Genomic DNA, 11,428 nt, shown 5'->3' on the forward strand with positions numbered 1-11,428 from the left:
TTTTTGAACTCATTCCCACGGAGTATCTTCTGTTTATTTTTGGAACTGATTACGGAGGAGTGTCTTATGTTTTGAACTGCTGCCTCATGCCACCTATGTCTCCGTGGGTCTTGCTGCCGAGCAACGATCGTTGGTGGGGGTCCACATCCAATGCCTGGGTCCGTTAAGCGTGGGCCCTTGTTCCTGTCTGCATACCTCGGCGCTGGGTTCCAAGCCCGCTCTCCAGCCCGGAGCCAGCAGTCCTCTATACGCAGGTCACCTGTGTTGTGCTCAGCATCATCACACCCTCATCTGCCTATTGTCTCCTCTCTTAAATCTCCTTCTCTGCTCTATACGCAGTGCCAAGACCTCTCCTCCGACCCCGGGCGGCTCCTCCAGTGGTTCAGTCATTTCTGCGGCCCGATCACCCGCGACCCACGCCGGCAGCTCCGCGCCTGATCCTTGCCACCCCCTTTCCGTTCCATTCTCTGTCAAATTAAATATCTCTCTCTGACCTGAGTTTGAGTCCTGCCAATTACTGAGTCCAGTTGCTCTGTTGGTGTGCGGCTTGCCGTAACATCTCCTAAGTCACTGTATATCACATACATGTAAAAATCAAAAGCTACCCAACATGAGTAAACAAACGGTACCTCTGTCCATCCACGGTGCACAGGGCGACGCCCCACAGGTCTGGGCTGAAGCGGGCCAGCTGGGGGATGTAGTCTGCCACCTGCAGCATCACACATTGAGTTCAGAAGGTTTTTAAAGCAGTACCATAACATGGACAGCGATGCTCATGAGGAAGATTATGATCAGTCTAAATCTAATCTGGCTCTTTTCTCTTTCAGCATGAACACCTGCAGCAGAGTGCAGCTGAGGCAGTGGTCTACATGAATTAACGTGCAGAGACTTAAACAGTCACCAGGATCAGGAGAGACCAGCAAATGATCTATAGGTTTCGCATCATGGTAAAACAGCAAGGCAGCTGCATCAACGTGGAGAAGGTAACAATACCAACAAACAACTTCTTACATGCTGTCAATTACAACCAGAAAAACATGATTAAGATCTTGTTCCAGGGCAGTGTAGGCATTATATTTACACCAGTCCTGTCTCTCACTCACCTGCCCTCCAGACAGATTTTTGCCATTTTCATAGAGGTCGTCGATGTGGGCGCAGAAGGGCTGGAAGTCTGGGATGACAAACTTCTTTCTGAACGCCTGGGTGAGCAGAACAATGTTGCTCTGGACACATCTAAGACAGGAGATGAGACAACAGTTTAGGTTTCCAGTGGTCTAGCACCACAACTGTCTCTCCTGGTGGAGTTTGGAAACACCAAGGTTTGTGTTAACCTACTCAGGGTCTGAGACCTTCGTATAGCACTAATCATCACAAACTCCTTGGTGTAACAACAGCTGATCACGTACCAGCTGCTACTCAACTTGAATGCCATTTAAATAGGTGTGTTGTCTTTAGGGAAGCAGTTTAGTTTGCTGGTTCAGCGCCTCCTGTCACTGAGCTGTCAGCACGATGATCCTGCTGGCTGCACCTTTGTGAAACTGCATCCTCATACTCCCATAGTGCTGATCTTTCACTGTGGGTGGTCTACTGTTTAGATATGATTTTTCCTGGTTTCCCAGTGGCACAGGGTCAGAATACACAAAAATTAACAGCATAAAATATACACACATCCGTCAGAGCCAAATGCTGTCTGGGCTTCTGCATTTTGTCCTGATCCTTTGTATTTGAGCGGAGCAGGACCACAGATAGTGAACACACAACTCCAGATGATAAGGCAGAAGGTAGAAGCCCTGCCTCTCCAGCTGCTGTAAGATTTGCGGCTCAGCCATATCCCACCGCATGAAACCCTGTCTAATCCCTGTAGCATGGATCCCTGCAGAGAAAACACTGCCCGCTCACGTGCTTCCCTCTGTGAGCCTGAGCTCTATAAATAAGCCCAGGGAGCGGACGTGATGGATCCTGGCCAGAAGCGCTGACGCTGGGGTCTGTTCGCTGAGTATGGAGCTCCCTGGTGAGCTGTCATATGCCCCGACTCACCACGCTGCCGCTTCTCAAGCTGTCAGCCAGTTCCTTCTGAGCATCTTTCCTCTGGGGTGTCAATCAGTGCCAACTCCACACCCTCCTTCTTCTGTTCCCAGTTGTAAACTTACAGCAGATTTATGAACACAAAAATCCTCTTTAATATAGAACTGAATTAACTAAAGGAAATGAACAGGCAAATTAATGGCTTCAGTTATTTCTTTAGCAAAAATATCATGTTCCAGCTCCTTAAATATGAGAATCTGCTTGTTTTTTTGTTGTACAAGTAGTGTTGACGCTGGGGTCTGTTCGCTGAGTATGGAGCTCCCTGGTGAGCCGTCATATGCCCCGACTCACCACGCTGCCGCTTCTCAAGCTGTCAGCCAGTTCCTTCTGAGCATCTTTCCTCTGGGGTGTCAATCAGTGCCAACTCCACACCCTCCTTCTTCTGTTCCCAGTTGTAAACTTACAGCAGATTTATGAACACAAAAATCCTCTTTTTGTGTTCATAAAGTGCTGGATAATTAATGACGCGTGATGACCCTTGTCTGCTGCAGAAGCATGCACAGGGCTGAGCAGCAATAATAATTCTGATGACAGTTGAAAGACTGATGCTAATAACAGTGGAACAACAAGCTGGACATTACTACTGGATATTTACATTGTTTTAGGTTTTCCATTATCTTCTGTAACATAAATAAAGTTCAGTTAAAAAGCAGGAAATCCTACTTTTTGAAAAGATGTCGGTCCAGCGCTCCATCAGAGGTCTCCTTCAAGGTCACCTTCAGCATCTCCATACATTCCTTCAGTCGCGGGTCTCCTGTGCGAAGGCCAGTGGCTTTAAGAGCCTGTACACACAGACACACACAGGTGGTGGTGGGGGTGGCACTAATATATATATATGTACAACTCTCATATTTTAGATTAATAACATGAGCATTTTTAAACTTTTTTTTTTGGCTCTTATTTTGGTTTCCTCTCATTTTTTCCTCCAGTATGTTTAGGATGTTGTGCTTCTTATTTACAGCAGTCAAAGTGTCTGCAAGTTGTTAACGTCTCAGATGCAACTCACTGTGGTGAATTTATGTGCCGGGATTTTCTCTTGGCCCTCAGCAATAGTGTAAAAGAGCAGGTCCTCCAGACTGGGCAGGATACCGGCCTTCCTCCTCCTGCAGCACAGAGAAACCAAAAACACACACAGCAGAGTTAGAAAGGTAAATCCACAGTGAGGGCTTCAGCAGAGGGAGGAGAAGAAGTGGTGAGTAAAAACTGTAACACTGCACAGGAAATCATTACCTTGGCCTCACTTGGGTATTATAACCTGTGGAAAAGATTTCTACAGTACAACGTAATGCGAGAGACACGGCTGCCAGGTCTCTGTTCTGTAGGACTTAGGATTAGGAAGACTTTCACGTTCAGCTGAAAAGTATGATCACGACTTTTCCATAGGTTAACACACTGCTACAAGGCCACTGTAATGTCATCTGTTAACTGTCTGGCTAGAATACCAGCCAGGGCTGTATTTAACATGTAAGCTGCCCAAATGCTAAAATTTAACCCTAAACCCTTTAATCACAACATGGATTCCTTATGAGGAATTGGTGTTTGTGAATTTACTCCTATTTGATATTTATTTATCCAGCTTGGGTTTGGGTAAATCCTGGGAACTTATAGAGCAGGAAACAACAAATCTCATGACAAGCAACACAGACTGAGAAAGAAGAGGACGCAGCCTTAAAGGCATCTTCAGTCACGCTGTTTGTGATGTTGGAAGGTCTGTGCAGCTCGACTACGTAAAAGCCTCATCTGTGAATTGTGATGAATGGGCCTCCAGTGCTGCAGCTGTGACGTGGAGGTTTGGCAAGGCCTCAGACACGTTGCTGAATGACACTGCACACTCCAGCATGGCTGCTAAAAATAACAGCAGACACGAGCAGCAAGGCACAGTGTCCAGGGTCTGCAGAGAAAGTGTCGATGCATCACCACAGCTGGCTGCCTGCAGACTATAAGCTATAGCACTGTATCAATCTTCTCCTCTTGTTAGAAATACGCCTATTTACCATCACTGACTTGTGATTAATATCATTTAAAACTTCAATATTTGTGTCATTATGCATTTTGGTACTGATAAACATTTTGTTACATTTAGTCTGCAGTATACTATTTTTTACATGAAACAAAACAGGTGAAACTGATCAATGATGGAGTGTTAAATAAAAAAAAACTTTTAAAACTAACTGTACCTTTGCCTAAACATGGATATGCTTTGCACTTTAGTTAATGACATGCATAATCAAAGAGCAAGAACAAGATGGAATCCAGCCAAGAATTCAATGCCAACTCTCGATACCGGATACATTTCAGTACGCAATGCTAGTATGCACACACGTGCGCTCTACACTCAGAAATTGCTCTGAGTCCTATTCCAACATGATGTGCAAATGATGGGAACGCTGCATGTGATTCCCATCTTTTTATCCCTCAGCACAGTGAGCAGCAGACTTTAGCTCAACCAGATTTTCCTTTCCATTATCCACATTCCTTGAAAGGCAGCCATCCTGTAATTTGCTGCTGCAAATGGAGACCATGATGTAAACCTGGTGCCAGATGAATTTTATCCTCCAGTATTATGGCCTGGCTGGTATTCTAAGCAGTGTTTCCACACCAAGTCATCTCTAGGAGCAAAGTTAGTGTGTCAGGAAGCAGATGGGGTGACCAGCTCACAGCAGGCTCTCTGCTAAGATTTATATAACACTAAACTGAATGCGGGCAAAGCTCTGGGCACCCAGGCTCATGATGTCCTGCAGTGCATCATGGGCCACTGGCCTGAGTGGAGGGAGAGGATGTCAGGAGGCAAAGCAGTGGTTGCTCCCCTCAGCAGCCGACCAGAAATCAAACTGATTTGGGACACGAGAGTAGACATATAACACCAACAGTGTTTTCTCTGAATTATTCAGGAGCAGTGAGCCATGAGGTAACTATAGCCCCCACCAGAGAAAATTAATAAAAGTTAAAGTTAATAAAACTGTATGATCAAGGTGATGAGCCAAATCTGTAATTAGAAAAGATGATGGGTACTGAGGTCTTCACAGAAATCATCAAATGAAGAACAAGAATGGTTTCCATGTATAATTTAGATAGACAGCACATGCACCGACTATAAAATGGATCATTTTGAGAAGCGTTAGAGCTAAAATTCTGATCTTAAACACCAGTTAGCTGAGGAAAGCTCTTCCTCTGGGCAGTTCAAACAAAAACAGCAGAAACAAGTGACTGTTTATGACAAAGCTATAAACATACATGTTTCACTGTAGGTTATGCCTGACCAAGCACATCAACACGGCTATCAGTAAATTTTAGCTTATCACAGATGTTAGTTGTAATCTAATTGCAAACTTTAATAAATTAATGGAAATGCTGAGCACCACTGCTGCAGAAAACCAGATGTCATACTGGGACCAAGTCTCTGTCCTGAGTCCATGTTGTATTTACTGTAACAAATTCTTAGCTCGAAGCTTTTGCGCCAATTTCCGCTAAATGTTGGAAGGCAGGAATCCTGAGTGGGAAGAGTAAACATGGACACGAACTGATTCCTGGCTTTAACTACAGCTATGTAATGATGTGGCGGTTGACACGCTAAGGACTAAACACTATACGGTAATAGTGTAACGGTGCAGATATGTTATGTCTCACCATTTTGTACCTGATATTCTGACTTAATACAGAGTTAAAAATCTTTCTCACGCAGTCTGAATTTGTGTTTTGCTGTGGTCCATCTCTGACCGCTGCTGAGGAGGGACTACACATCAGAGTGTCTGCAGGGAGAAAGGGGGGTGAAGGGATGGATGGAGGTGAGGTAGAGGGGAAGGGAGTCATTCTAAACAGCTGGGAGGATGTGAGGTCATTTCATGGTGACAACAGGGTGACTACTTTCCACAGAAAACCTCTGCTTCAACTGGAAAAATGGATTTAAACACTTAAATGAAAACAGAAACATACTTACAAATGCAAAGCAAGAAGATCAGCAACAGGGAGAGAGTGTGCAGAGGGAACAATAATTAGTAAGAGTGACAATGGCATTTATATATTCATCAGCAACAGTATGAACAGAGCAAAAACAGCACCAGAGTACAGTGATACTGTTAAGCACACACATACCGATACAGTACCATGGGGACAAAAAACTAAACCTACATACATTTTCAGATTATCGAGTATGAATACAGGCAGAGCTGCTGTCACAAGTTGAACAGAAATAAATGAATAGAATAAACCTGACAAAACCACCATTATTTAATTAAAAAAATCACAAAAAGCCGTTTTCAGACTGCATCAGGAGGATTATCAAGGCACTGTGTTAAACAGGCCTGGATCTAAAAGTGCCCTGAACCTTGGCTACAGTTATTATTATGATCAGCTGCAGTAACATTAATGTAAAGAAATACACACCGAGCTCTCATTAAGAGTTCAAGTCCAAACACTGATAAGAGACTATAAGTGAGTTACACCCTTGTTCTGTCACTTAGGCCTATGTGAGATTTCACCTCTGGGAGCATCATCACCAGCAGGTTAGAGGTGGACACTACAACATCTGGACATCTCATTAAACCACTCCAGCTGCTTTTATTAGCGCTCTCACTTCCTGCTGGGTGTTTTTAAAGGTCAGCTGTCCTGCAGCTAATGTAGGTCCACCGCAGTGCTAACTTCAGTGCTGCACCAATCAATCTGCATCAGTGACTCATCTGCTCCTGGAAGTCCTGACAACTGCTGGGCAGCACGCCAGCATGCAGGCTTTGGTGCAAAAACTGTGGAAAAATGATGTGGGCGGGATAAGCTCCCCTGTATTACAAACAGTTTAACCCCTTATTAGCAGGAGCACAGCTTCAGGACCCTGCTAACAAGACTGGAGTCAAGGCTGAAAGCTGTCTGGGCTCTGGGGACCTCAAACACCATGCATGGGGGGTTGTAGAAAACATATTTATTCTAGTCACATCAGCCCTGGTTATTCTGGTAACACAGAGTGGTTTCTGTTCCAATATGGTCAATGGTTTCTGCCTCTAACAAATATTAGCATTATGCAATAATTTGTTGATGATTTTATTTTCATTAGTCTAGAAAATGGTAGATTATAGAGACAATGATTGTATTGTTCACATTTAAAAGGTAATTGTCCACGCATTTGTTCTGCTTCGATTTCCCTCTGTGGGATCAATAAAGTTGATTTTATCTTATCAAATATCTTCTTCTGTCCAACCAGCAGTTCAAAATATTCAACTGACTACAATACAAAACAGTACATCTTCGCACTGAGAAGCTGGACCCAGAGAATATGTAGGATTTGTACTGGATAACCAATTTAAAGAAATAGCAAATTATCAGGATATGCTGGTGATTACTTTTCAGCTGATCAACTAATCACTTACAGTGACTTCAAGTTACTTGTTTTGCTCAATAAACCAACGTATTCAGTTTACAACGACGGATGATGTAACACAGAGAACAGCAGCAGTCGCCCACAGTTAAGAAGCTGGCACCAGTTTTTCTGGACAGATATTTAAAGCTCAGCATTAGCCGACATCACGTAGTCAACCTTTGTCATTCAATTCTGAGCAGGGTTCCCTTATGTCTAACATTTCATGACCTGTTTTGCTGGATTGTTGCAGCTCATTGATCACCAACAGAGGCCCACAAGCTAAATCTACATGTGAACTGCTCATCATTTCTCAAACACAAATGTCTATGTTAAGGAGACGAAGCCGAGGCATCACTGACTAGAGTGAGCACTAAACATAGCCAACAGCTTAAGCTAATCGTCCATGAATAGAAACAAATGGGGCAACTTCAGCCTGTGGGAGCAATGAGGCATTTTACTACTACAGACACTCCCTAGGGAAGGACAGAGGCTGGTGGGATGGCTGCTATCACAGCTGATCTGAATATTAACAGGAAGATAAACTATTATGCAGCTGTAATTTTCTGACAATAAAGATATGGGAGGAACAAATGTTTTTATTTGAATTTCTAAGACAAAGATACACATGTGGGGTTGTGCCCGAATCAGGATTTTCTAACCGATGCCCTGCTGTCTGTCCTGCTGGCGTTAACAGCATTGTCAGTCAAACATCTACCCACACTGGGTGGCTGTAGAGGAGGTTGTACCAGCATCAGGTTCAGACACAGTCTTGCCTCAGGGCCAGTTTCCAGCACAGTTAATTTTATGGTTTGGCCAATCTGCTCTGTGTGGTCACAGCTAAAAAACGCATTTGGACTCAGGGTCTGTTCAATGATATTTATGAAGCAGCCCTCTCTGTCTGTGCTCTAGTGACTCTCTGTACTTTAAAGGCTGACATTAAACGCTGTGTAAAATACAGAGCTGCAACAATAAGTCAGTTAACCAATTAGTCAATCAAATTTGGTTCCAGCTTCTCAAAGGTGAGGATTTGCTGCTTGTCTTTGTTGTATCTGACTGCTGATCAGTCAACACCAACACTACGAAGATGCACTGTGGGTTCTTGGAAATTACAAACAGCTTTTTTCACTTTTTTTTAACATCTAAGTCTGCTCCATTCATTCTTCATTCACTGAGAAAATGATCAGCAGCTTAACTGATAATAAAGATCATCGTTACTCACAACCGTACTAACATATAAACAAAAATCTACTTAAGATCACAGTCAGAACTCAGCACTGTGAGTGAGGTCCAGCAGCTTCATGCAGTGCACGCTGTCAGGCATCTGGGAGCAAGAGGACACCAGCCTTCAGCAGCATGCAGAGGCCTCAGTTAACACTCCAGTGTTTGCAGAAGGAAAGAGGAAGCCTTGGATGACATTTCAGGCACATTTGGACCTCATTAAAATAGCAGACATATCACTGCAAGCTGCTGCACACAGATGCAATCACAGACCAACCAGAGTAGCATCAATCATTTGTAACAGTGAAGTACTGGATATGTGGTTGATCATTTCATGCACATGAATACTGAGATTCTTACAACCAGACAAGTGGCCAATCAAATTAATTTATGACAAGAACATGATTTTAATGATTAGTCAATAGAAATTAATCAACATTTATTTTGATAATAAATTAAAATTCTAAGTGATTTTTCAAGTAAAAATAAAAGTTCCTCAGTTCTCAACTGTAAGAAAATGCCTGTTTTCTCTGGCTTATATGACAGTAACTGGATAGCTATGGGCTTTGAACTGTTGAATGGGCAAAATAAAATAATAGGCAGGTTAAGTAATCATAAAAAATAATCACCTGTTGCAGCTCTACATGCTCAAGAATAAAAACATGCTAACTAATGCTGAATGATGACAAGAGAATCAACTTATCAGTCTGTTATTGCAGGGTTTTTCTCCAGTTTTGTACTGACAGTGATGAGATATTCTCTGTCAGTGGTCAATTAAATGTTCTTAGTGTTTCATTCAACTTTCTTGGATGAAGTGAGTCAAAAAAGACCAACACTATTAGCACTGACATTTGGAGCTGATCAGTATGATGGAACATAACCTGATTGTCTCTATTATTCCAATAAGGTTCTGTTTATAAGAGCAGTTGAACAGAATCTCAGACAGACATGCCATTTGTCATATCATGCACTTATAAACAGACCAATACAGTACTTCAATCCTAGATCCAATGATGCCTGACAATCATGAGACACCTAGTTGAGGTTTGGTCCCTCTGCATGGTGCATTAAGCAGACATCTACTTAATTATATAACCATGATCAAAGGTCAGAGAGATTAACTAGTCACAGATGAACCTCCTGAGATGCTGAGATGCATGTAAAACCTGTAGGCCACATACCTGGTAGCTACACTCCATGCTTCCATTTTCGGACATGTTTACATTTCTCGTGCTTTAGAGCAGCAATGATTAGACAACCAGTTATTAATCAAAATTAAAATTAAATAAGTTACTTTGATTACAGCTCGGTTATATGGCAAATCCAAACTCCAGCCTCCGCTTGCCATTAGCTGGTTGGCTAGCCCCTTTTTTCAAATAAACAGCCTTTGAGATAACTATTTACTGGCTAGCCCCTTTGATGTACTAGTTAAATAAGCGCTGCTTTTAAATGTCAGATATGCAGCACACATGCGCGCGCGCACACACACACACACTGAGACATTTATATCCATTCTTCAATTCGTCATATATTTTCTATGTAAATGTGCATTTATTTCATTGGATATACACAAATATTATGGACTGGTTCCCACGCGTCACAGTCCTCAATCAGTAATTATGGCTACATTAAATTCTCTGTTTTTTCTGCGAAACTCGGCATAGTGTGAAGCTAGCGGCTAACAGCTGCCCACAGACCGCGTCTAACGGTACTCACTTCTCCACGGAAGCGTCCTTGGCGGCGTCAGGCTGGTCGTCGCCCTTGGTGCATAAGCCTCTGGTGAAGTCCTGCGGTGCTCTCCATCCCGCAAACGCCCTCCCTCTGGCTGGCGACCTTCCATCCAAACTGGCGGCGGGTGCGGATGCCGCTTTCACACCACGGACTGTACTTGTCAACGGACGCTTCAGCTGGCTTTGGAATATCTCCTTGAGCGCTACCGCTGACCGAAAATGTAACATTTCAACCCCGTTAAGAAGAATATCTGAATATTGTAACTACTATAAGCCCGTTTGAACAAATCTGACTGTTCCCGGTGAGCGTCGACTTTCTCGATCGCGTAACGATTTTCCCGGTGACTCAACACACAACAGAACATTTTCCTCAGTTGGATACAACCTACCTCTTGCAGAGCAGGAGTTTTGATTGGAGGAGCATAACCCGTTCTGCATCTGATTGGCCAGAATGGTTGTCAATCATTTGAACGGGCTCGCCTGCTGTTCTGACGAGTCAAGTCGTGTTTTGGATCATTTATCTCCATCACCTTCATCAGTTAGCAACCGTGGCATCAGAAAAACACCAGAAGGCCACATTTCAGAATAACATATGCGCGAATATATTACTGAACTATAATTATAATATGTAGGTTACATCACTTTAGTATTCCAGAAGGTAAAGAGTGAACTGGGTAGTTAAGGAATTTTACCTATATATAGATAGATCACAATGTATTTGTTGATTATAATGAGTAACCTATTATAACTCTTTATATGTAAATTAACAACTAAAGTTGGCAAATAAATGTAGTAGAGTAAAAAGTTCAGCACTGGTTTGTGAATTGTAGTAAAGCATAAAGAAGCACAAAATGCAAATACCCAAGTCAAGTAAAGACTACACAACTGCATTAGTATTATTGTACATGAGAACAAAGTCAAAATTGTGATCAACTTCAGTTTCATTCTCGCCATATCATCGCGGTAATATTGTCTCTGCACTATCAACAGTGCAACTGCATCGTGTACATCGCTACTGCAGCTTTATCAGTAACTAAATTAATTATTT

General features: G+C 42.8%; 1 protein-coding gene across 2 annotated transcripts in view; it reads right to left on the reverse strand.

Annotated features, from left to right (window-relative positions):
• The window catches only part of LOC109955671 (glutaminase kidney isoform, mitochondrial-like), a 24,015-nt gene extending 13,089 nt beyond the window's left edge, over positions 1-10,926 (reverse strand). Inside the window, exons 1-5 of one of the 2 annotated variants that reach the window (XM_020592068.1) lie at positions 10,367-10,926; positions 3,092-3,185; positions 2,749-2,867; positions 1,104-1,233; positions 630-709 (exon numbers count right to left, since the gene is read on the reverse strand). In XM_020592068.1, coding sequence (XP_020447724.1) covers positions 630-709; positions 1,104-1,233; positions 2,749-2,867; positions 3,092-3,185; positions 10,367-10,608 — 665 coding nt within the window. In that variant the 5' untranslated portion in view covers positions 10,609-10,926. Of the gene's footprint in view, positions 1-629; positions 710-1,103; positions 1,234-2,748; positions 2,868-3,091; positions 3,189-10,366 lie in introns of both variants that reach the window. The other variant, XM_020592066.1, reaches the window with a different exon arrangement.
• Positions 10,927-11,428: the final 502 nt, after the last annotated feature.

Source organism: Monopterus albus, unplaced genomic scaffold, assembly GCF_001952655.1.
Source record: "Monopterus albus unplaced genomic scaffold, M_albus_1.0 scaffold16.1, whole genome shotgun sequence".
Classification (NCBI taxonomy): Eukaryota; Metazoa; Chordata; class Actinopteri; order Synbranchiformes; family Synbranchidae; genus Monopterus; species Monopterus albus.